Source organism: Hoplias malabaricus, chromosome Y, assembly GCF_029633855.1.
Source record: "Hoplias malabaricus isolate fHopMal1 chromosome Y, fHopMal1.hap1, whole genome shotgun sequence".
Taxonomy (NCBI): Eukaryota; Metazoa; Chordata; class Actinopteri; order Characiformes; family Erythrinidae; genus Hoplias; species Hoplias malabaricus.
In genome coordinates, this window is record NC_089820.1 from 65021119 (window position 1) to 65047447 (window position 26329).

A 26329-nucleotide genomic window follows, 5' to 3' on the forward strand; every position below is an offset into this window, starting at 1 on the left:
GTGTTTTCACTGCCCCTAATCACTAGTGAGTGTGTGTGTGTGTTCACTGTGACAGATGGTTAAATTCAGAGACGATGTTGTATTGCTGTGCACTGTAAATAAAACATAGACTGATGTTGGCTGATGAATATGACTAATTTCTACAATACTGTGCAAAATCATAGGTACCTATGCTACTACTTAAGGAGATCAATTATTTTAAATCATAATAAGCACTATTCTTGTATAAAATTATATAGAATTACACAAAATGCAAAAAGGGGCGGAACGGTGGCGCAGCAGGTTAGTGTCGCAGTCACACAGCTGCAGGGACCTGGAGGTTGTGGGTTCGATTCCCGCTCCGGGTGACTGTCTGTGAGGAGTGTGGTGTGTTCTCCCTGTGTCTGTGTGGGTTTCCTCCGGGTGACTGTCTGTGAGGAGTGTGGTGTGTTCTCCCTGTGTCTGCGTGGGTTTCCTCCGGGTGACTGTCTGAGAGGAGTGTGGTGTGTTCTCCCTGTGTCTGCGTGGGTTTCCTCCGGGTGACTGTCTGTGAGGAGTGTGGTGTGTTCTCCCTGTGTCTGCGTGGGTTTCCTCTGGGTGACTGTCTGTGAGGAGTGTGGTGTGTTCTCCCTGTGTCTGCGTGGGTTTCCTCCGGGTGACTGTCTGTGAGGAGTGTGGTGTGTTCTCCCTGTGTCTGTGTGGGTTTCCTCCGGGTGCTCCGGTTTCCTCCCACAGTCTAAAGACACACGTTGGTAGGTGGATTGACGACTCAAATGTGTCCGTAGGTGTGAGTGAATGTGTGTGTGTGTTGCCCTGTGAAGGACTGGCGCCCTCTCCAGGGTGTATTCCTGCCTTGCGCCCAATGATTCCAGGTAGGCTCTGGACCCACCGCGACCCTGAACTGGATAAGGGTTACAGATAATGAATGAATGAATGGAATACTACATTTGGTTTTTAATTCTATTATTAGGGATTTTTTTTTAGTAAATAAACTCTTATTGCTCAGATAAATAGCTTGTTAAATCTCTTTTTCTCAGGTGCTTAAAGTTTTGCACAGTACTGTATATTCTACTATATGGTATTCCTCCAGACGAATTATTTATAATACTGTACCGTATTTATACATTTTAATATTTACGCTCAAGTTCAAATGTAGATATTTTTATTTAAATTCAAGTATATATTTGGTTTCTTCCAAATGAGAAAGTTTTCAACTCCTAAACTTTCATATAAAAACAGATCACTGGACTTTTTCCAACTCATACTTCAGAGACAAAGCGTTTGAAATGGTATGAGGCACATAATAATAATAATAGTAGTAATATTTTCCTCCTAATGCCGTGAGATCAGACACAGACAGATCTAGCTCCACCTCTGGATCCTCAGTGTGGATGAGCGTTCCTTCCTGACGTCCTCTACTTGTTCTGCATGTTCTGGACTCTGTAATGTCTTTATGAGTGTCTCTGGGGAGCATCACTCTGCCCTGGATGCGTCTCAGGTCCATAGACAGTGTTTCAGGAGCAGACACCCCTACAGCGGTGGGATGTTTTCACTCAAGTATTGTTATTCCTTATGTCCACCAATAATTTACCAAGGTTTAAAAAGCCAGGAGTTTTCCCATCCCAGCCCCTTCTCAACATAGGCGCAATGTTGTCTACAAATAAGGGTTGAGACGTCAGCAATTGCCAGCCTTCATTTATCAGTGAGGTGTGGACGTGTGCTCGGTCAGATGGCGAAATTGTCCACTGACTGTGGAAGTTCTAGACTCTGTAAGTGAGGTTTTTCTCTATAAAGTAGGGTTAAAAAATAAATTAGTTGCCCATCTGCGTGAATAAAGCCTTTGAGAATCTCAGTGCGATTTACTGTTTTCACTCCCCTTTCATTATTCAGAGTGGTTGAGCTCTCAGCCTGATGAAGAATGGATGGCTGACACCTGTAATTCACTGTTTAGAAATGGACAAGCACTCATTCAGATGAAGAACTCATCCACTTGTTCTGCGGGTTCTAAACAGTCTAACGTCTGTGTTAGTGGCTCTGGTGGGTTTCTCTGTGCCTCCCTCAGGCCATGTCTTAGGTCCCTGGCCAGCGTTTCGAGACTGGAACTCCCTACTGCAGTGGGCCTGTGAAGCAGTGGTCCAACAGTTCTTCCCGTGTCCACGTCTGTCTCAGGCTCCTCCTCCTGTGTCTCCTGCGGTTCCTGGTGCTCCTGCAGGAGGCGAGTGATGGAGGGACTGCTGCGCTGAGAGGAGTAACAGGAGCTCCCTGGAGGTGTGCTGCACACACTGCTGGAGCCCACACTCTCTCCTTCCACTCTCTGCACCACAGCTCTCTCCTGAAGCCTGCTGAAGGAGCCACGGGGGGCTGAGAGGAGCTGTGGGGGTCCCGGGCTCCTCAAGACTGAACGTGAGGGTAAACTGAGGGGAAACGCTGAGGTGAAGAGTCTGGGAGGCTGAGCTGATCCTTTCACCTGAAAAACAGGTAGGCATATTAGAGTGTGTGACCTGCGTCTTCTGACGCAGGGTGGATCAGATACAGCAGTGCTGCTGGAGTTTTTAAACCGTGTCCACTTACTGTCCACTCTGTTAGACACTCCAGTCCTTCATCAGTAGACACAAGACACTGCCTTCAGGACACCACCCACAGGACACTGCTTTTGGTTTGTGACCAATTCTCACTGACACTGAGGAGCTTAAAAACTCCAGCAACACTGCTGTGTCTGATCCACTTGTACCAGCACCACATAAGTGTCACTACAGCGTGGGTGGATGCGGGGGTCGTGTGGGTTTCCTGACCATTGGCGAACAGGGTGAATGTGGGCTAACAAAAAGTATGCAGAGACACAGATGGACTACAAGCTGTTCCTATGTAGTCAGTGCAGTTGAGAGAGTGGACAGTGTTTGTATAAAACACAAATGTAACAGCAGCACTGAAAAATAAAGATATTAAAAGTGAAGATGCAGGGTTTTACTGTAATCCTAAAACATAAAAGTAAATGCCTTCCCTAAATCAACACTACTGCAGTCTTTAAACGAGCTTTGAGTAAATCAGGTCATGAACGCCTGGAACAAATCTCAAAACTCATTCACAGAACGTTCCAAGAGCTTGAGGTCTGTGGTGGGATTCAGTCTTGAAATGTGCTTTCATACATTTTTCATGCTCGGTGCCGGGTTTCGGGTCCTGCGGTGGTCTGAGGTTCTTTGTGGGGATACGCGCAAGTTGAAGCGTTTCCAGGGACTCTTTTTTTTTTTTCTCCCTCTCTTTTCCATGCCGTAATGCTTTGATGAGACAGGATTGAGGGGAATTGACAGGAGGTTCATCCCAGCAAAGCTGCTGCAGACCGCTTTGTAATTACAGCTCGTCCAGCACTGTGTGTCTCCTTAGCCGCTCAGGATTGCTTCTGGCAGCTCCGCTCGGGAAGAAAAACCACCACAGCCTCGTTTACCATCCTCCCCTTCACAAGACTCTGTATTTACAATCGGAGAGGAGTGGGGGTCCCGCTCACATCCTTTCAACATGATGGTTTTATGTTCGCAATAACAAGTCAGTGGGCCACGTAGCCCTTTGGGAAGATTGTGGGGGCATGGACATCAGTCCTGGCTGGGAGGTTTGTTCAGTGATGATACGCTTTTCAGCAGGACAAATATGTACAGCTAGACTGGCTCAGAGCAGAGACATGATATTTAACCTTCACAGCAACTTTCTTCACTGTAATTAGCTTGTAGAAGGAAAGAATGAAAAATAGAGATGACGTAATGGATCCTACACAACAATTACTTTGGGTTTGGGTTAAATCCATTCAGCTTTGTAACCGGAGACTGTTATATGCTGTAATATTAAGTATTTTTCCACAGTATTCACTGTAGTTAGACTGACTGTGTAAACCCCTAGTTCTTGGCTTAAACATGCTACAATGCTAAATGCTAAAATGCTAACTCCCCATAAATTCCATACATTTCTGTAGAAGTTTTAAACGTTGATTTTAGATTAAATCAGTCCCTGATGCTCAGAAACCTGTATCCTTACCTGAAAAAGAATCTTGTTCCCGTCCAGGTCCTCAGTCTGCCAGCGTGTGGCACTGATGGGCGAGCAAGTGTTGGGCAGCAGAGGAACGAGCTGACCGATCTCACAGACGTTGAACTGCAGCACGGCAGAGCTGCAGGGCTCCACCCTCACCCCGGGCGAAAGGCGCTTGAGAGCAAGCTGCAGACGGAACCCATTCTCTGCTCTCAGCGTGAACCAGCAGAACCCGGCCTTCTGCTCCTCGGCTCTCTTCCGCAGCACTGTCTCGTAGAGCCTCACAGAGTCCTCAAAGTTCTCGTAGCCGCTGTGAAGCGTCAGCCGCACTACTTCCCCTCCACAGTGAACCGGTCGCACCCCCCACACCGGCATCCCTGTCCCCAGGCTGAAGAAATCACGGCTCGGCAGCAGGTACGGCCTCAGGGAGGGATTTGAGGATGACACTGCGGCGCTAATATGAACCCCCTGACCCGTCCGACTCCCGAAACTCTCTGTGTGGTGGTACTGCCAAGGAGGACGCTGAAGGAAATCCAAAACTCTCAGAATCCGCTCCTCTCCGTAGGCCTGTGTTAATGCAACACGGTTGTTTCAAACAACACAAATACAGATTTATTTTGTACAAATGAATATAGTAAATAACGTTATATAACAACGTGTGTTAAAACATCCCCTACAGGGAACTTAAATAACTTTTAACAGAAAATACAGAAATGGTGCAGAGAATGCAGGAAAATGTCATGTTTAAGTCATCAGTTAAAACCATAAAACTAGTCTCTGTTCAGAATTACAGATGTAGACGTTTTTTATATTCCAAGAAAAAAGTCCCCTAATGCCTTAATAGTGGTTTAACGATATCTCTACGCCTTCACCTTTATTCAGTACATACAGATATATGAATATGCAAGTAGTCCCTGTCTCTGTTCACTCTGTAACACCTCCCACTCCCTCTGAACCCTGGATTTACAATGGGGGGTTGGGGTTAGCCCCTTTAACCAAATAAAGCACACATAATTTGACGGTGACCTACCTCTCCAAACGATTCGTGCAGAAAGAGCGTGACCGCTAGGGATGGGTATCCGGAAACAGGAGACAGAGTGAAATCACGAACCGGACAGGCTCGTTCAGACACGTGGAAGAGACGCAGGCCTGGGAAAACCCACTCGAGGAGGCGATCCAGAGTGTGCTGCAGGAGGAGAGAGTCTCCAGGGTTCGACAGTAAGTGCACGATGACCGGCGGAGGCTCCTGACCCGTGCCTGCCATGAGGTCAACTAACCACGAAACACAGTGAGGCAGAATCAGGAAATCAGGGGGATTAGGCAAGGTGCTGAGAGCATAAAACTGTTGTGGCCTCAAGCATATGACCAGTTTACACAAGGGTTTACCACAAGTGTGGTCTGGTTTCATTTGGTTAACACTTATTCCATAGGGTAATAAATCTAAATATGGCTAGTATTTTTTACTGTAGTATTTATTTATATAATAAGATATTTATTAACTTGTATTAAAAAGAAATATTTGTATAAGATGTGCCATAAATTTTGCATTTGTTTTTCCCCCTCAGGTGTTAACGTAAACAGTAAAAAGTGCAATAAATGACATGGAAGTGCCACATTTTTTCATTCATTCATTCATTATCTGTAACCGCTTATCCAGTTCAGGGTCGCGGGGGGTCCAGAGCCTACCTGGAATCATTGGGCGCAAGGCGGGAATACACCCTGGAGGGGGCGCCAGTCCTTCACAGGGCAACACACACACACATTCACTCACACCTAGGGACACTTTTGAGTTGCCAATCCACCTACCTCCCACCTGTGGGAGGAAACCGGAGCACCCAGAGGAAACCCACGCGGACACAGGGAGAACACACCACACTCCTCACAGACAGTCACCCGGAGGAAACCCACGCAGACACAGGGAGAACACACCACACTCCTCACAGACAGTCACCCGGAGGAAACCCACGCAGACACAGAGAGAACACACCACACTCCTCACAGACAGTCACCCGGAGGAAACCCACGCAGACACAGAGAGAACACACCACACTCCTCACAGACAGTCACCCGGAGGAAACCCACGCAGACACAGGGAGAACAGACCACACTCCTCACCGACAGTCACCCGGAGGAAACCCACACAGACACAGGGAGAACACACCACACTCCTCACAGACAGTCACCCGGAGGAAACCCACACAGACACAGGGAGAACACACCACACTCCTCACAGACAGTCACCCGGAGGAAACCCACGCAGACACAGGGAGAACACACCACACTCCTCACAGACAGTCACCCGGAGCGGGAATCGAACCCACAACCTCCAGGTCCCTGCAGCTGTGTGACTGCGACACTACCTGCTGCGCCACCGTGCCGCACTCACATTTTTTCAGCCAGAAAAATATCAAAATCATATAATAAAAAAAGAAAAACTAATAATAATAATAAATAAATAAACAAACAAACATATTTAGTCCTGTTTAACTGGACTTGGCATAATTCAGTGCATGTCAAATATTGAATAAAAACTGTTTTATTTTCTTTAATTATTTTAGGGGTCATTACAATCCACATGTTTGAAGGGTTTTGGTGCCCGATGTCCTTCCTGACAAAACACTCCCTTTCTTCCAGGCTTGGGAAAGGCACTAGGAGCACACTGGCACATGTGCGCACAGTGGCTGGGACAAGCAAACACTCACATTAGTGGCAGATTTCACACAGCCTTCCACCTATCAACATGCGTCTTTGGACCGAAGACAGATTCCAACCCAGAGATCCAGCAGTTTAGTGACAGAGAAGAGTAAATTATACCCTGTGTTCTGAAAATGTCATATGGTTTAATTCATATCACCCACACTCCCTTAGAGACTAATCATGCAGGGCACAAACAAAGAGGCCAAAGTGGGGAGATGGGGTGTGTGTGTGTGTGTGTGTGTGTGTGTGTGTGTGTGTGTGTGTGTATTACAGAAAGTGCTGAAAGCACCCATCTGTATTTAAACTAGCGGCTTTACGATGATGAACAATATACACAAGGGTTTAATGTGACATAACAGATATTAACACATCATCCATTTTTAAAATGTGTACTTACTGCTGCTGCTATACATTTTGCTGCAGTCCGACCTAAAAAACACAGTAGAATAATAACTATTATTTTATAATGTTAATTAATGTTATAAAACAGACACCAAAACATTAACCTGTAATTTACTACTTTAACGTTTTCTAAAATAAGTCGTAGTTTTCAATACTCTCCTTATTTCAGTTTAAGGGAAACGTATTATGAAGACATGTATTATTCAGTGAATGTGCACATTAATGTATATTTGAATCCAACCCAAGTAATTTACTGTGTGCTGCCTAAGTCAGAGCCATTCTGATGCTTCTCCGCTTCTGACGTCAAGTGCAGTGACTTTAGAATAGCCCCGCCTCCTCGTCTGAGTCTGTCCAATCACAGCGCTGGACCCGCGTTTATAGGAGGGCACAATGGCAAGGATAAACACAATGAGCACTGAGAAATAAGAGCACTAAGTAAAAATGGACAAAATGAGAACAGAGAAGAAAGACAACTGAGTGAATGCGGCTAAAAAACAGAGCTACTGCTCATTGCTCCTCACTGCTGTGCGCTCGGGGTCGGGGTGAACAGGGCTGTTTAGACAGGGGCTCACAAAGCTCTTTCTTATTCTCATTCTTGTTCTCTCTAATGGAGAAGATCCCATTCCTTATATGCATCCATTCCAAACACCTATTAGAGACTTAACACCATAATACAACAGCTCATTTAATGTATGAGGTTTCTATGATTCATTCACATCTGGAGTTGAGGCCGTTAATAGCAGTGAAATATATTAGACTTTGTTAAATGTCTGTAGAACTGTCAGTGAAATATAAACAGAGGAATTCCTAGGGATTTTATAGGAAATGGTTCATTCTTGAGAACCTTGGGAACAAAGATTTCTTAAAAGCTGTGGTGATATAAACCAGGGACTCTCTCCAACACAGACCTAGCCATTTTTAAAACTAAGATTTCCTTGAGAATTATTTTGCCTTTAAACGTCCTACGTGTTCCCCTCCGCTGGGACACGACAAACGTGTTCAAAAGCGTTTCGTTCAGCGTTTCTTTAAAGGAGCTTCAAAGGGCAGATGTCTGGTTCCTATCACCGCCACCGTAAAAAAGGTTTGCATGGTAATTTTAACAAAAACGAACCGTTTGACATGAAATCACTACACATGACCATGTTCAGCTCTTAACCCTCTACTCTTATTTAAAGACTGAAAAAATGATGAAGTTTCACTTTAATTTTTCACTGTACAAGCTCCTTTGAAGAGTCCAGCGGCTCGTTTTAGTGGGTAAACCTGGCATAAACTTTGCTTTTCCAGTTAATAATGTTAGCTTATCACATTATAAGTTAGTACAGTGAACAGAAAACGCCATCTTAAGTTAATTCAGGGTTTAATCACCTCTCATAGCGCCTGCTTGGTTACCACAAACAAAGTAACCAGGCGTCTCTCCCTCTCTCTCTCAATAGCGTTTGTATGGTAATACAGTCCTTACCCTGCTGTCTCCGCTCCAGAGTCTGTAGCCTCATCATCCACTCTGTTATGGAATAAATAAGGTTTCCGCAGCATTATTCCACCATTAAATTCCCTTTTTGCGTTTGAAATGTTGCCCTCAGGTCACACACGAACTTTTCATTTTAGTATAAGACCCCGGGCGCTGCTCTCGGTTGTTTTCAAGGTTAACCGTTAGGTTTAGTTTATTTGTCGTCGCCTAAAGGACCTTCGTTTGGATTTACTCTGATATCTACCGCCAAAAACGGAGTCAAACTCTTCTAATCTGTAACAGACTACGACAGGCAAAGTAGACACCGTAGCCCCCCAAAAATGAAGTTTCCATCTGTACGGAGAAAGAGTACCCCCAGTCTCTCAGGCTGGGAATGACAACGTAATACAGAAGACGGAGTCGATTCTTCGATTTCAAACACTGAGGAATCGACTCTGAATATTTAAATGTGTTTTGCTTTGTGGAAAGCGGGAAAACACGCAAAAAAAGCCGCCATTGTAATAGTATTAGGCATAATACAAACTCCTACACCATAAACAGACATAACAAGATAATACATTTTACAACACCGATACTCAGTGTTTGGCTCGTTGGGGTGTGGTGTTATACGAGAAAGCTGTCCTTGGTGAGTAAGCAGTCAGCGCCATGGATTTATTTCCCTTTTAAAACCGCATCTTTCCAAACACAGTCTCAGAAACAGATTCAGACAGACAGGGTTTCATGACTTCATATATCTAAGTAACCAATCCTGTTACCTCAGGGCGGGGCTTTCCAGCTACAGGTGAGTGGAGGGTTGTGCTTATTGAATACTCTTATACTCAAATATACTGAAAGTGTATTGTTGTTTTAACAAATTTTGTATTTAATTAAATTAAAATGTGCATACGTCATTTATTTAGAGGAAGAAGATTTTAACTCCTTTTCAATAATAAAAAAAAAAGTCAACAAAACTTAATAGAATCTACTACTGGAATCGACTCAATCTTGGTCGGGAAAACCGGAGTCGACTCCAGAATGTCTGGACTGAGCAGCGGTACAGAAGCAGATGGCTGTCAGCCTTCGCCTGGCTGAAACAAAGGGCAGCAGACGGGCCTGGAAAGGTTTTAAAGTACAAGTAGGGTGACATGCCTCTTAGGTGTTATTTATCTGACTGAGTTTTAGACATCGTCTGGTAGATTAAACCCCCACTCAAAAGCACAGGAAGCATTCCTTTATAATAGTGCTGTATGATACACTATTGCTATGTACCTACTAACACCCTACAAACTCTTCTACAGGTGAATTATTGTCAACAAAAATATTCTTGAGGCCTTAAAAGTATCTTATCTTTTACTCTAAATACATTCAGTAAAAATGAATAAGCAGTCAATCCCTACCTCCATTACATCCTTCTTCTACCAACACTGGCCTGCAGTCCCTCCCATGGGTTAACAGGACGGGTTCTTCAGGAGTGTGAGGTATGAAACCCTGTCTGTCTGAACCTGTATGAAATGATGAAATTTCATGATGAAAGCTTAACGTTAGCTAAAACATGTCGACTCCCAGGTTGCTATTTCAAACAGATTCAGTGATGTTGAGGTGTGGGTTCTGAGAATTCTCAGAGAGCTCCATCCTTTCCGACCCATTGCATCAAGTTCTCGTCTCACAGTGCTATTTATCTGACAGGGGCAACGACTGAGGGAGCTACACAAAGCAGGATTTCTCATTTAGCCTTTAGCAACGTCTCTGAACTCTTATCAGACGTTTTTGACTTTGAGCTCATTTGGAGAAACTGAGAAACCCTGCTGTGTGGAGTACACTTTATGTCTTTTACTTTCCCCTCCTTCATGGGTGTGTATTAACTTATAGATCTGAGAAATGTATGTGGACTTTTCCACAGTGCTTTAAATCTGAAACAACTCTGCAGCAAACAGGCTCTGTTTCTCCTAAATATACAATGAATGAACAAACATAGCTATGGTCTGTAAAAACATTCACATTTTCTTTTTTTTAAGGACAAAAAGCATGTCTTCATGCAGAAAAAGGAAGACTCAAAGCAGCAAATCCATTTATTTTTTTTCCTCCTTTTTCTACATTTAATATTGATGAAAACAAGGCCCTGTACAGTCCACTTCAGTGAGTACAATAACAATTATTTTACAATTTTTACACATTGAGACATGGTGCTCCAGAAATTCCTTCTTTTACTCAAATAAAAGAACGGAAAAAAAACATACCCTCTTACAGAACTGCATTGGAAGGACCCCTAAAAAGAAAAAAAGCAAAAAAAGCAAAAAAAAAGCTAATATTTAAATTTTACATTTGGCCATGCCAAAATCTGGAACAGAAAAAAACAAACACAAAAATAAAATAAAACAGATGAGACGACCAATCCACGTCTTTAATAAACCTTGAAAATGTTAATCCACCCCTCTTCAGAAAAGGCATGCTCCGAAAGCAACTACTTATGGCTCTTTGAAACCCAATAGCAACCTTGGTTTTTTAAAATCTTCTGCAGGCAGCCAATAGTGTTACACGACCTGTACAACCGACATGGTGCCACAGACTACAAACACGTTTACACCGACACTGAGGAAAACTAAACTCAAACAGAACAAATAAAATTAATCTGGGAAGGCGTATTTTTTCTGAGCTTGAATGATCTTCGGGAGCCGTACCACGCTGGACACAATCATCACTCTTCTTTTATATTTGGGCACTTTTGTTGAATTCTAGGTCAGGCTTATAGGCTTCAGCACAGTTCTCTCACAGAGACGGACCCTCGTCTGCAAGCCCAGAGCTGAATCTGATCCAGCTCTGTTGGGAGGGAGGAGGGAGGGGGGTGGCTTTGGAAGGCTTTCACTTGAAAGGAGTCCGTACAGAAGGTTAAAGTTTAACTTCGCAGTTTTCCCCAGTTGTGATGGAAAAAAACAGAACTGAAACAAAATCAGACAGAACTAAACAAAACAACAACAACAAAAAAATAAAAAATAAACAACCTCCCACTTCATGCGCATGACCAAGTCCCAAAAATAATGCTCTCTCTCACACTCGCTTTCACTCCACACCGGCTTTCGTTTGTAATTCACAACATGATTATGCTACGTAAGTGTACACTTTGCGGTCTTCTGGCGTTCTCGCCAAGTATTCTCTCTCAATAAGTCCTTCAATGCGCTTTTTAATGACCACTGGACTCGGGAGGAACCGTGCCCTCAGCTGCTGAGTAACCTGAGGGAAGACGAGAGGAAAATATTTAATCAGCTTTACACACCGTCTACAAATCTTTAAATAAGTATGTTTTTTTTTTAATTATAATTAAATCATTAAAACAGTGAATAGTCAGCCACAGCTGTTGTGAAATGCTCTGTACAGGGGTCACATTGTTGGTAACAGGAACCAGAAGTGCCCTCTCAGAAAGGTACATGGAACGGTTAGAGCTGCAGCATGCATCTATCTTTTATAATACAGTGGAACCTCTACTAACGAACTTTCCAAGATACGAACCGGGCATTTGAATATTTTTTGCCTCCACCAACGAACCACGACTCTAGAAACAAACCCGAGCCTCCTCCGAGCCGGCGGCTGGAAATGGCCCCTGACCCCAATAGGCGAGTCTCCCAGCGCCCCCCAGACTTGAGTGAGCTTTAAAGATTAGCACATTGTAGCTTTAGCAATTTAGCATCAGTGTAAATAGCAGACATCGACATTGGTGCTAAGTTAAGCCGTATCTACGCTTCGTCTCCCCACATTCACCGCCTACTCTCCGTTATTCCCCCCACCCCCCACCTCCCGTCATACAGCCAGTGCCTGTGTTACTCCTCCAGCCAGTCGTCACGTCTCCAAGGTAGCGATGTGTAACCACTTACAACTTTATCATTTCTTTTTTATCACTGTTTCCACTGTATTTCTCTTTTATTTTTAGTAACGCTACATGTATTTTTTACTAATTTGAGAGTGTTGTAAACATATATCAGTGTAAAAAGGGTGACTTCCGGGGTGGGGGTGGAACGCATTAATTGCTTTTCCATTATTTTAAATGGTAAACATTGACTCGAGAAATGCACATTTCCACTTACGAACCGGGTCACGGAACGGATCAAGCTCGTAGACAGAGTATCCACTGTATTTCTAAATCGGAATAAAATGTATTTAGCCCAAGTGTAATGAATGAACCGTGACCCTGAATTGGATAAGCAGTTAAAGACAATGAATGAATAAGAAAAGAACTGTTTGGTGTATGAAGGGAACATTCATGGAAGACTGGTGTTTGTTTTATTGTACACTTAAGGGAGGGAAGAGTAGTTTATAACTGGTTACTGTTACCCCCTCAGGTACGAAAAAATTGGTGTTTTATAACTGTGTCTCCAGACTGATTGTAGTTATCCCTCTGGGGGGGTATTTATTTTACTGCTTTAATAATTCTGTACTTTCCCTGTACTGTTTCTGTTGAGCACTTGCCATAGTGATCTAACACAAGTAATGGAAGTCTACTCTGTGTCACCACGTTTTTCTGCTGCTCACTTCTCAACTGCATTCAGAGGATGTTCACATTTGAATCGCTTTCTGAGTCGTAACAGCCATGCAGCCCAGCTTGTTTACAGTCGAGGCTAGTGAAGTCTTTTAGCTATGAAACTCAGGTGGAAAACTAAAAGTAGAAAACTTCAGACACCAAACAAATCTTAGCAAACGGCTGGAGTAAAGAGAAAACTTAGTGAGGTTAACCATTTTTTTCAAACTTTCACAAGTTACCCGTTTTGTGGCTTATAAATGAGTTATCATCCGTACCTCAGCTACTAGCACATTGTGCTGCATCTTCTTCCTAGACTTCATGATGCGGACGATTGCCGCTTCGATCTCGTGCTTCCTGTCATCATCCACCTTCTGCCGTGTCTCTTTCCTCTCAGGGTCCGACTCCCCCTGCTTAGCAGCGACTGCAGGATCATGAGGAAAACAGAAACAGAAAGAGAAGTACATCAAAAAAAAAACATTTCAGAACACCATGGGCTGATTTTTCAAATCGACTCCAAATGTTTTTGCATTATAACACGGTCTATGAATGAAGTATGAAAAGAACATATGCTGTATATGCAGTACCTGTCTGAATCTTTACTCTGTGCAGTTTGGAGGTGAACTGGTCATTCACTGTAAATACATGGCCGTTCTCAATCTCTTTAGATTTGGGTTCCTTTGTAAGAACTCGTTGTGTGGGTTTCCCACAGGCCAGAGACTGCAGTGCTCGCACCAGCTCTCGCTCTGGGATGTCTGTCTCCTGCTGAATTTCCTGTAGAAACAAGAGGGATCATGAGGAAAGTTTTTGTGGAAGTCATCTATGTTAAAACTGACTTGAGTTGAGTAAAAACAGCTCAATTGAAGTGTGTGCAATTTTAATTTCCTGAGATGTCCCCCAGATTATGACTGGTCTTAAACGCCACATCATTCAAACTGAGGCTTACTCCTGACGGTAACTGGTGCACTATGCAAAGCTGACCTCTGCAACACATGATTATACCTCAAAGGTTGACTTCTCTCTGTTGTTGAAGAGCATCAGGATTGTCATCTGGAAAGTGGAAACCTGCAGAATGTGTTTCCTAGTATTGGAGCCTGTCACCTGGGCACCTCCCACTCCCATATCTGAACCATCCTCCTGGAGACAAAGAGGTACATGCGAGTTTAGAGCCAGAGTATTACAGCTTTAACATATTTGCCATGGCTGGTCCATTCTCAGCTGTGTATGATGTTAGGGCTCTGGCTGATGAGCAGTTACTTCACAGATACCTTTTTGATTGGGCCGTAGAAGGTGGCATTGAGGTCTGCAGAACCCATGTGATGCTGCAGTGTGAGTTGCCGGCCACTGTGTTTGGCCAAATAAAACCTGAAAAGCACAGAAAACCAGAATCACACGCGCAGTGTTGAACAGCATCCAAAGCCGCTTGCATAAAAAAACGAAAGCTGAATTTTGTACATTTGTAATTGTAGTCAAACTATATTATAATTGTGACAGGCTTAGATAGTTCACATACCTTCTAAACACTTCAAATGCATGTCTTGGCGATGGAGGGATGTTGCATTTGGGTGTGGCCGACTGAGTAGGCCAGTAACCTGTCGTCAGCACTCTTACCGTGAGGTCGACACCACCCAGAGACACCTAGAAAGAAAAATATCAAACTATCCATGATTCCTCACTTGTGTGGGTTCAGCAATGGCAGCGTGGTCTTTCTCTTACCCCCGTTGACTGCAGGTGCTGGCGGAACTCGTCCATGGTTGTGTTTGAGATGCTCATGTCCCTGAACATGCCTTCCAGTTTAGATGTGAACTGACAGCCACACTCCGTCTGCATTTCATCAGAGAGATATCAAGATAGAAAAACAAAAGAATATGTTCCAAAGTGTGAAAGAAAACAATGTGTGTGAACATATCTACAACACCATCTGTCATAACATAATATGAACCAAATCAAGCCTGATGCTGTAAGTGACAAGTCAGCCCAAATCTGTCCTGCACCCAAATACTGAGACAGATTAGAACTGGAGATGATGTGCATTACAGGTGGTGTAGCAGAGTGTGCTCTGGCACCCCCATCAACTTGCCTTCAGCTTTGAGATCATGTTCTTTTCAGAATCGTCAGAGACGCTCTTGTTTGTGAGAAGCCTCCTGGCCAAGTGCTGTTTGTAATAGCGCTCAAACACGTCCTTCTCCTGCATGAACCGGAACAGCACCATGGCTTTATCCAGGATAGACTCCACCTCCTGCTCTGTCAACTATGAGAGAGAGAGAAAGTCATATATAGAAAGACTTAGTGAATTTATCTCAAAGCAAACAACACACAAAAGAAATAAACGCACACAAACACACACAAAAGAATTTAAAAATATGGCAGTGGGAACCAAATGAGGAACTGATTAAAGCCTATCAAAGCTCCTGCACAGGAAGTATATTTCTCTCTTTTCCGCTGCAAACAGCCCAGTTAGGTTTCTTCTTCCATCTGTTTGTGTTAAACATGAAGTGACTAACGGTGCCCTTCCACTGCATGGAACCTACATGACTCTACACAACTTGGCACGGCTCTTTTCCACTGGCAAATCTAGTACCTGGTCCCTGGAATTGGGTAGGTTTTCAGTCCCAGCTCACTCAAGGTTCCAATGGTGCTGAGTAGGTACTAAATGTTGATGTGTGAATCCTGCAAAGCGCTGATTGGCCAGAGCCATGTCAATCACCACAAAATGCAGAGCTCATTCAAATCCAGCACAAATTCGCCACTTGTAAAATCTCTTAACAGCAGCTTTCACGTTTATTTTTATCTGACAACAGCAGCTCGTGACTTTGCTTTGAGGTGTTTTGAAGAGGTTTATATGCTCCTTGGGCCAATGGCCGATGAAAATTTCTGGTGAAAGCCGAATGTTTAAAAAGTAAAACTGATCTGTGAGAACTGGGTCGTGGAGCTCTGTTTAGTCCAAAAAAAAAAAAAAACAACAGGTGAATACATTATAAGTAAACAACGCCACCGTTTTTGTGGTTTTCAAAGTCAGCGATTCCTGAGAGGTTTTTCGACGTCACCAGGTCAATTTTGTGGGAGAGCCCTGCCAGTGGAAAAGCTACAAGCTTTAAGTAAGCTGAGCTGAGCCATGTCGAGTCGAGTCGTGTAGAGCCGAACCCATGCAGCTCTCAGCATAGTTAGCTAACTGTATGTAAGAATACTGACTAAGCACTGTTTGTAAGTGATTTCTTCTAAACTCTTACAATCTTTGCTCATAATGGTTCAGACCTGCAGTGTAAAACAGGCTAGTGTGACTCCTGGCTGTCTAACATTTCTCTACATGCGCTGCAGGTAGGTGTTGCAGTTTCACAGCTCCAGGGACCTGAAGGTTGTGGGTTTGATTCGCGCTCCGGGTGACTGTCTGTGAGGAGTGTGGTGTGTTCTCCCTGTGTCTGCATGGGTTTCCTCCGGGTGACTGTCTGTGAGGAGTGTGGTGTGTTCTCCCTGTGTCTGCGTGGGTTTCCTCCGGTTGACTGTCTGTGAGGAGTGTGGTGTGTTCTCCCTGTGTCTGCGTGGGTTTCCTCCGGGTGACTGTCTGTGAGGAGTGTGGTGTGTTCTCCCTGTGTCTGCGTGGGTTTCCTCCGGGTGACTGTCTGTGAGGAGTGTGGTGTGTTCTCCCTGTGTCTGCGTGGGTTTCCTCCGGGTGACTGTCTGTGAGGAGTGTGGTGTGTTCTCCCTGTGTCTGCGTGGGTTTCCTCCGGGTGACTGTCTGTGAGGAGTGTGGTGTGTTCTCCCTGTGTCTGCGTGGGTTTCCTCCGGGTGACTGTCTGTGAGGAGTGTGGTGTGTTCTCCCTGTGTTTGCGTGGGTTTCCTCCGGGTGACTGTCTGTGAGGAGTGTGGTGTGTTCTCCCTGTGTCTGCGTGGGTTTCCTCCGGGTGACTGTCTGTGAGGAGTGTGGTGTGTTCTCCCTGTGTCTGCGTGGGTTTCCTCCGGGTGACTGTCTGTGAGGAGTGTGGTGTGTTCTCCCTGTGTCTGCGTGGGTTTCCTCCGGGTGACTGTCTGTGAGAAGTGTGGTGTGTTCTCCCTGTGTCTGCGTGGGTTTCCTCCGGGTGACTGTCTGTGAGAAGTGTGGTGTGTTCTCCCCGTGGGTTTCCTCCGGGTGCTCTGGTTTCCTCCCACAGTCCAAAAACACGTTGGTAGGTGGACTGGTGACTCAAAAGTGTCCGTAGGTGTGAGTGTGTGAGTGAATGTGTGAGTGTGTGTAGCCCTGTGAAGGACTGGCACCTCCTCTGGGGTGTGTTCCTGCCTTGCACCCAGTGGTTCTGGGTGGGATCCTCAACTGGATAAGCGTTTACAGACAATGAATGAATGCTTCTCTACAATTAACTACCTAACAGGCCTAACTACCTTAGGATCTGACTCTCAGGCATTGTATGTTGAAATTTCAGCTTCAGCTTAGTCGTCACATGACGCCCTTTACACAAATTCAGGGAAGAAGTTGTAATTCCTTGTGTTTTGCATCAATAAACACATAATGCTGACTCACTCCTTTCACACCCTTCTTCAGCTTGTCGTCGATGAATAGGGAGAGGTACTCGGGCGAGCGAGGATTCAGATTGAGGAAGTACTCAAAGTCCCCTGCTATGGTCTGTTTAAACAGGCGGTCGTTATTGAAGGACTCCTGCAGGAACCGGTCGAAGCGAGACTTTAAGTCCAATAATCCCTGAATAAAAGAAACAGCAAGGTTTTAAGAGCATACAGTCACCTCAGCAGTACACTTAATCCATCGCATAAGATTTCTACAGTTCCAGGTGGTTTACTGCACTGTTCAAAGTCACAGCCATCTCTTTATTTCCAGCCAAAAAAGGAATCAGATTCAACTTTCAGCACAAAGTATATCATATCATATCTATCTTTTTAATATGTGTGCTCTTTACTGTTGTTCACCTTACTGCCCGTCTTTATTCTACAACTTAATGTCCTCAGAAAAAAAAGCTGCTCCAAAAGCTGTTGCTGACTTAAGGTCAACTGAGAAATAGAGGAAGAAAGACCATATTCAATACGTTTGATATTACTTTGATCATAAGCAGAATCTGTATCCAACATTTAAAACTGAACTTTGAAAATCCTTGCAGAGATGAAATTAAGCTTCCCAAAAAGTATGAAAGCTATAATAAAAGACAGACGGTTAGAGACAGCGCTGAATACAATTTAAAATTTAAGTCAAATCATTTTTCAGAATTATTCCTGACACTCATTACTGTAACCAAATTACTGTAAATCTGGGATGATTGCTCGTACCTGTATGTAATCAACAGGATTCTTGCCCTCTCCCTCCTCAGACACCAGAGCCTTGCCCTGCTCCCGTAAGTAGGAACTCATACATTCACACATAGTCTTCAGTCCATTTGGCACCCTGCTGAACAGCTTATACATACACGCCAGGTCTGCACATGGGGAAAAAATAGAATTTGAATTATAATAATGTAACATAATTACATAACATGACATCACGGGGAGGCACGGTGGCTTAGTGGTGAGCACGTTCGCCTCTCAGCGCTGGGATATACAAGTCCCATCTGGGGGACTGAGTTTCCATGTTCTCCCTGTGTCTGCGTGGGTTTCCTCCGGGGGCTCCAGTTTCCTCCCACAGTCCAAAAACATGGAGGTGAAGTGAACTGGCTTCTCTAATAACTGTCCTGGTGAGTGTGAATGTGTGTGTGCCCAGATATGGATTGGCGCTGTGTCCTGGGTGAAACCCTAGTGCCCGATGCAGTCCTCCAGGTGGACGGTTGTTCCTGGTCGAGAATGCGTTTGGCTGCGGCTTCTCACCAGTGTGTGTGTGTGGATTGAGTGTTCTGAGCAGTGTGGATTGTAAAGCGTCCTTGGGTGTCTAGAAAGGCGCTATATAAGTGTACTGTACTGTACTGTAGATGCAACATATATCCATTATATCCATCCATCCATTATCTGTAACCGCTTATCCAATTTAGGGTCGCGGGGGGTCCAGAGCCTACCTGGAATCATTGGGCGCAAGGCGGGAATACACCCTGGAGGGGGCGCCAGTCCTTCACAGGGCAACACAGACACACACACATTCACTCACACACTCACACCTACGGACACTTTTGAGTCGCCAATCCACCTGCAACTTGTGTTTTTGGACTGTGGGAGGAAACCGGAGCACCCGGAGGAAACCCACGCAGACACGGGGAGAACACTATATCCATTATATGTTATACATCATTTCATACGTTTTATAAGAATGGGGTTTTATTTTAATGATCATACCTTCCGTCTTCCCGTTCTTCAGCATGTGAACGAGGCCCGAGTTCTCCATCTCTACAATGGTCTTCATGTGCTTGGAGATGAGTTCCCGCTCCACCACTTTCACGATAGGCTCCTCTGTCGATTTATCCAGGCAGTGCATCACTCGCTCAATCTCTTCGTTTATCCTTGCTTCAACTTTCTTTATGTACACGCTCGCACTGTTCTCTGCCAAAAACTTCTGACTCTCCATCTGACGACACAGAACGTAAACTCCATCATGAATTGTCCATGCACTCTAATCTGGTGATATGTCATACAAACCTGGTGAGAGCTCAACAAACCTGAAAGAACTCTGCAGACATTTCTAAGAACGGTGCCTCAAAGTCCTCTTCATAAACCGACCGGCCTTCGAGGCCTAAGATCATTAACATCTGGCAGGCGTTACGTATGGCCCCTCTGATGAAGGAAAAACATTCTTTCAAAACTTTGCATGTGCTGCACTGCCTGTATCTTTAACATATCCCATGGTTTCTGTAAAACGCTGCATTGCTTTTTCCAGAATGTGATAAATAAGAGTAAAAATCTAAGGGTCATACTTAGTGAGACTAAAACGAACCCTGCGAATGCTCTGTTAGTGAGGTTCATTAAGAGTAAATATGAATGCTTCCTTCATAGCAGTCAGGTGTCAGGTGGGTCTCTGTCCTTTTCTAAACAAACTGTGTTGCGCTGTGTGTCAAGCTTGAACACAGTACAAACCAAACAAAGGACATGAATTCACAAGATGTGACAGTGAACATGCAGAGAGCACAAAGCGCTGAAAAAAGCAGCGGAGAAATTTCGGGCGCAGCTTTGACTCCTTTACCCATTTGCTGTGTTACACCACCCAAACATGCATTAAGCCCAGTGTGGGGCGCTGTTCTGAAGACTGACTCACTAATAATACGTCATAAGTAATTGTGAATGTGTCAGTGTGAACGTTAAGCAAACCACCACTAAAATGTAATAAGGGAGATCCGAACCACATTAGATGTCTCACTCCAATGCAAATATAAACAAGTAAACTTCAGACATTGGCAGATCTTGTCTGGCCAATTCTTTAACTAGCTCAAAAATGACTAAATTAAATGTGAGAATATCAAGACAAATAAAGGCTTTCATTAAAAACAAAACCATGCAAAGATCTTACCTATCCACCACCTCTCCCTTCCTCTCTCGGGCAATCATGTCTAGCAGCGTTTGTCTCAGATGGTCCCGTATGCAGCCGTAACGAACCACCTGGTCCCGAAAGATGATGAGACCTAAATTATAGACATTTTCAACGTTGTTCTGCTGCACATACACTCGGTCCTGGAGTGGGAACGACAGAGAGAGAGAGAGAGAGAGAGAGAGAGAGAGAGAGAGAGAGAGAGAGATATCAATTACTCTCACAGTCACAGCCTATAAATGAAAGCAAAAGCCCTAAGGGCAGACAATGAGAGGAACTCACCATGTACATCAGGATATCTCTGATCATCACCATCGCTGTCTGGTGGTCATTCCAGGCTTGGTTTAAAGTTTGAAGAAAGTTGTTGTTCAGAGAGTTTAATACATCATCCCGCACCTTTCAGAGATAAAAGACATCTACATTAACCAAATATCACACTGTATATCGAAACGCATCCGAGCAGTCTTTATGAAGAGTGGATTGGGTTATTCATCCACTCCTTACACAGCTCCATAAAAAAAGCAGTGATCATTAGAATGGTGAGGCACATGAGCATCAGGTCACCTCCGCATGGGACATGCATCAAAAATGTATTTGGGAAATATGACGAGTCATGCTGAGGACCTGTCAAATCAACTGAGTTCTTTATTAAAGCAGAAAGAGTGGACCTTGTCTAGACTGGGGAAGGCTCGGGGCTATGTACAGCAGAAGATCCAACATTTGAGGAAAACACTAAGTGTTGTTAGGTATTAACTTTCATTTTTATAAAATATCATTCATACTATTTATAAAACGGTGCATAAACCAAAGGTGGCCTGGTACACGGTCAGTCAGGCGGTGGGATGGATTTAGATAATATATAAGATTTGCTGTGTTTTTTTTTCTCCCCTTTTTTTTAATCTTTACAGCGGGTGAGTTATAATCTAACTGCATCAAAATAGATGACTGTTTGCATTAACAATCTTCCAGCCCTGCTTTGATGGAAGACCATGCTTATTTCACAGACTGACATAAACACTTTACCCTTTAATTTCCCAGAAACCCCAGAAAAGCAGGAACCTACAAGCATCAAAACATACGGTTTCCTCACTATAATTCCACCGCAAAGACAAATCGTGCCTTTAGGACTTATACGGTAAAAGGGCGAAACTTCAGTGAACTGCAGTTTACAGAGGAGGCACCACCATATCTCTTCCCACTGAAACCAGCCAACAAAGCAGGTCCAGGCACCTGCAGAACTGCTTAATACGACATTAATAGACTATTCAGAATGCCGGTGGATAGTTGTTTCTCATTTTAATAAGCTCAGGCTCTGCTCCACTCTCTTACTTTGTTGATGAGGTGCTCTGTGACGACCTCCCGCAGGCCCGTATAGAGCTTCTCGCCGTGTTTGTGTAAAACCATGGTGTAAGCGTTCCTATACAGCTCCTCAAAGCTCAGGCCACTGTTATTCTTCCTCTGGATCTCCTGGATGGCATTTTTCAGGAGGTCCCAGATGTTGTTGACGTACTTCTCGTCCATCGTCATCTGAGAGATGAGAGTGAGTGAGTGTTTATTGAATTAGTTTTTAAATACAACTTTGCCCTAAACATCTTTTATTACTATCAATCCATTAGTTTTATTACTAGTTTTAGTTTTATTACGTAGTTTTATTAATATCAATCCATTCTCCTGGGTTAACCCTAACCCAGGACACTTTTAACAAAGAGACAAAACTCATATCAATCTTCATCTAAACAATCAGAGCGTTTACATTTCAGATTACACTCAATTGCACTGAATTTTAGAAAGAAATCCAGATCCAGGATTCAAGGGCACAGCAGTTAAAGTCCTAACAGCCCTGTTATACAACCGTAAAAGATATTATCCAACCTGGCTCACTATTTTTTTCTAAAGTTGCCCTTGAGGTGTAACTGTATCAGAGCCTCTGATTTAGAAAAGCTATTACTGCCTCTAAACAGTAGTGTCTCTGCGTGTAATGCAGTCTGATATTCTACTCTGGTATATCTTGGTATTGCTTTGCCATTTTAGCACTATGTTTATTTGATTGATATTGAGTACAAGCCCTGCAACTTAATTCTGTTAACTGTCCAGAACCTGACAGATATCTGCTGTATGCGCCATGCCTTAGGTGCTTCAGATTGGTTAAAAACTTTTCTGTAACGTACTTTCTTAATGGTTTGCAACTCCAACACAAAACAAGCTCAGTCACGTTTGCGAGACACTCTTTTAACAGAGAAGCAGCCCTCCAGAAACAAACATTCATTAACTTTACTAATGATAACATTAATGTCATCTGATACTGTATTATATTAAATAATAACTGTCATGTTACATCAATATTACCCTGCTCTAAGGCCTACACCCAAAGCACGTCTGGTTGTAAAGCACCTAAAACTTCCTCTCGGTATAGTGTAACAGTGTGTCATAAAAACATGACCCACTTAAAGATCTACAGTGAGCTGTATCACATAAAATGCGACCTGATCCCATCTAGTTAGTTTTCTGTTGTTATGCAGCATAATACGTTATATAAAACAGTAGAAGTCTGTGTGAAAAGGTGTGATTATTTTTTTCAGGTAAAATAGCTGGGATTGCTTCAGGTGAAATATTGTGAAATCCACCAGTCTGAGAGCAAAGAGGAGATTTGTCACACTGACAAATACATTCAGTTCTAGATCGGTGCAGACATTTGTATCTTAAATTTAAATGTAAATAATAAAATAGAGTGGCACACTGGGGCAACAGGTGGAAATGCTGCCGGAGTCCAGGGGCTGTGGGTTAGAAGCCCCTTTCGGGTCACTATCTTTGAAGAATATGGTGTGAGGGTTTCCTCCCAGAGTCCAGAAACACAAGCTTGGTTGACTAATTATCCAAAAGTGAAACTGTCCACAGGTGTGAGTGTGTGAGTGAATGATGCCCTGTAATGGACTGGCACCCTGTCTACGCTGTGTCCCTGCCTTGAACCCAGTGATCCGGGGAAGGCTCTAGACCTACCGCTATGAATAAACAGAAGTTTCATACTGTTAATGTGTGGCAATTACAATTCAATTCTATTGCAGCAGAAACTCATGTTAATTATATTTGTAATTCTAAATTAATGACGGATTTAATAGATTTTGTCAATATGCCAGCCTAATTCAATTGTTCAGATGTAAAATAAAAATGTATTAAGGAACCAGCTTGGACATCTTTAGTGGTTTGTTCAGATGAACTTGCTTTACTGTCTTCACAAAAGAGGCAAATCGAACTTGAAATCATTTCAGTGATTCTGTTGCTTCATTCATAAATTAAGGTTTGACAAGGAAACCAATTAACTGAGATACAAGGTTTGATGGATTTCTATGCAAAATGACCAATGAACAAGCGCCTCTTCTGAGTTTTTATATGTAAAGTGGCTGATTAAAAAAGAGACTACTGTACAAACGCTAACCGATTTTTTTTTTAAAGTTTTATATGGATTTAATCCACAGATATCTGCTTCTCACTGACAACACTGAAATATTCTCAAGCTGTAAGACTGTCAAGAACGGGCATTTCCCATCTGATCATAGTGAATGGACTTGAAGATGATAGTTTAATCATTATGCAGAACATTCAGGTTAAATATCGATATATAATTGTGACATATTTTGATACTGAGTGGTATCAATACAACCCAGCACTAATCTACAGATCCCAACCACTTCTGTTAACGGACGATAGAGCTGGCCTCTTGTGTCTCTAGATGTCCAGCAACATTAATGTTAACATTAAGGGACACATTGAATTTTTAAAATGCAAGAATGACTATTAACGTTTTATTTTCACACAAACTAATTGGAGCTTTAGTATGACCTTCGTATAAAGCCTGCTAATGGACTAGCCTCTTTATTAACATTTCAGCAACACAATACAAACGAGGGCCAAACATATTAACCTTAATGCTAGTTGCGGCGAGTAAAATCTTTAAATTAGTAAATTGTACAACAAATAACTTAATATCTAGGAGGAAACATCATTTTTTATTCCTAATTGTATCATTCTGGTTAGTCTTGGATTGGTGACAACATCAGTTAGCTTCTTATTTACCAGCTTCTTATACGAATTTTCCGTTCCACCTTAAATGATGCAGCAGCTACATTCGGTTCACTTGTTTTATGCGTTCTAAAGTATGTATTTTTCCATTATTTGCAGTACAAATACAAGCAGAATACTCCTTTTACTAGCCACATTAATATACCAATTTTCCGTTCCACCTTAAATTGGTAGAGTTACATGTACGTTTAAGGTGGAAAGGAAAATGCGACTAATAAGATTGGTGGCTTTAAAATTAGTTTTCATACCACAAATACGAACATGAAAGACAACACGTTTGTGCTGTAACTCAGCAAAAATACAAAACAGAGAAATTGTGCTTATATGCCATGCTCTTTTTTTTCCGAAGTTTCGAGTTCCACCTTAAATAGTGCAGCAGTTACAGTGGCTACTTAAGGTGGAAAGGAACGTTTAATTAAGTTGTTTTTTATTATGTATATATAAACTCATTTTAAAATCAAGTACTCGTGTACTTGCTTTGGAACATCTGGCGCTAGACTGTAACAGCTGCAGCATTTACGTTGGAACGGGAAACTTGAATAAGAAGCCAACTTCATCCTCGGCGCTCGAGTGAAGGCGTCGCCGGCAACGGGGCTCCGTTTTCAGTGTGTACTCACAGGAAAGGCTCGTATCCTCATCTTGGTGTCCTTTTTGGAGCCGCCTTTGCTGAGATTGGACATTTTTGGCTGCTAATTCTCCGCTCACATGAAAGTTTTGTTCTGTAAAAGGATGGAGGAGAGTAAGTGTCTTTAATTGTGAGGAGATTTCTGTAGTTCTGGACTTGTTGACAAACGCCTGATGGCTCAGCTCTGCTTCTCTCAATGATGGCGGACTGTATAGAATCACATTCACATCAACAAACGCGAGAGGAGCTGAGCTGAGCTCACACAGCTTCACTGCAGCCTCTCGATGGAGCAAGTTATCTCCTAAACTCAAAGTAGTGTCTCTTCTTAAATCAAAGGTCTAGAAATATAGCAGCATTACTTTTCTGAAAATCTTCACAATAAATGTTGGAATACGGCTGTGAGGATTTGATTGCATCCAGCCACAAGAGCATCAGTGAAGTACCCCTGATGTAGGATGAATATTTTCTCACTCTGTTATGCAAGTGGTCATACTCTGGGATCACCCTTAAAACATATAACTACCACCAGTTTGAAAAAGAAAAGTACAAAAAAAGCTATTAATATGAACAGTTTACGCTGTCAATCTCAGTCATTTTTCATCTCAAACTTTATTAGAGGATTATTCACAAAGGGTTGTTCCCAGCTCTCAGTTTAAAGGTTAATTCCCTATTCAAACATCTTTTAAAATGTATATCATTTTATGTAATTTTGAAAGTGTTACAACTTTTAAAATTAGGAGTGGCTGACCCCTGGTTACCACTCATCTCCGTGTGATCCATAGCTTCTAATTGGACATGGTATCTTCTGTAGTCTTTACACAGCTGTAGGTGCTGTTGGGTTTCAGACTGTCCTTATAAAGCTTTTCTGCGATTTGTTATACTAGGCTACTGCTTTGGGTTTGATGAGTCTGAAGCAGTGTTTTCTCAGATTCTCCTCAAATTGTTTAGACCACTTCTCTTTTGGTACCACTCTTCAGGGCTCTTCCTTCAGGAAACAGTATCAGGCTGGTGTTCATTCTGAAAATGTGACCAAACTCTTTGAGTGTTTCCATTTGGATTGATACATTGTAGTTGTGGTTAATGTTGCAGCTTATCCAAATGATTTCATTTTGAAAGTGGTTGTAGCATGAGACCTCCAGG

General features: G+C 43.1%; 3 protein-coding genes across 3 annotated transcripts in view; 1 reads left to right on the plus strand and 2 right to left on the minus strand.

Moving 5' to 3' along the window:
• Positions 1–650: 650 nt before the first annotated feature.
• On the minus strand, positions 651–8866 carry LOC136679247 (protein FAM124B-like). The gene is made up of 5 exons (XM_066657671.1): positions 8552–8866; positions 7088–7119; positions 5024–5265; positions 4003–4560; positions 651–2446 (listed from the first exon to the last, which is right to left on the minus strand). Exons 1-5 carry the CDS (start codon positions 8623–8625, stop codon positions 1949–1951), a joined length of 1404 nt encoding a protein of 467 aa, XP_066513768.1. The 5' UTR covers positions 8626–8866; the 3' UTR covers positions 651–1948.
• A 1126-nt stretch (positions 8867–9992) lies between these two features.
• The window catches only part of LOC136678942 (guanylate cyclase soluble subunit beta-2-like), a 41844-nt gene continuing 25507 nt past the window's right edge, over positions 9993–26329 (plus strand). Inside the window, exon 1 of the mRNA XM_066657142.1 lies at positions 9993–10017. The gene's annotated coding sequence lies outside the window, so the exon portion shown is untranslated. The remainder of the gene's footprint in view (positions 10018–26329) is intronic.
• Positions 10602–25423, minus strand: LOC136678943 (cullin-3-like). The gene is made up of 16 exons (XM_066657147.1): positions 25182–25423; positions 21817–22014; positions 20770–20883; positions 20470–20630; positions 19625–19739; positions 19305–19533; positions 18315–18460; positions 17560–17736; positions 15127–15297; positions 14763–14870; positions 14560–14684; positions 14315–14411; positions 14049–14183; positions 13634–13820; positions 13325–13470; positions 10602–11767 (listed from the first exon to the last, which is right to left on the minus strand). The coding sequence occupies exons 1-16, from the start codon at positions 25242–25244 to the stop codon at positions 11636–11638; spliced, it is 2304 nt and encodes a 767-aa protein (XP_066513244.1). The 5' UTR covers positions 25245–25423; the 3' UTR covers positions 10602–11635.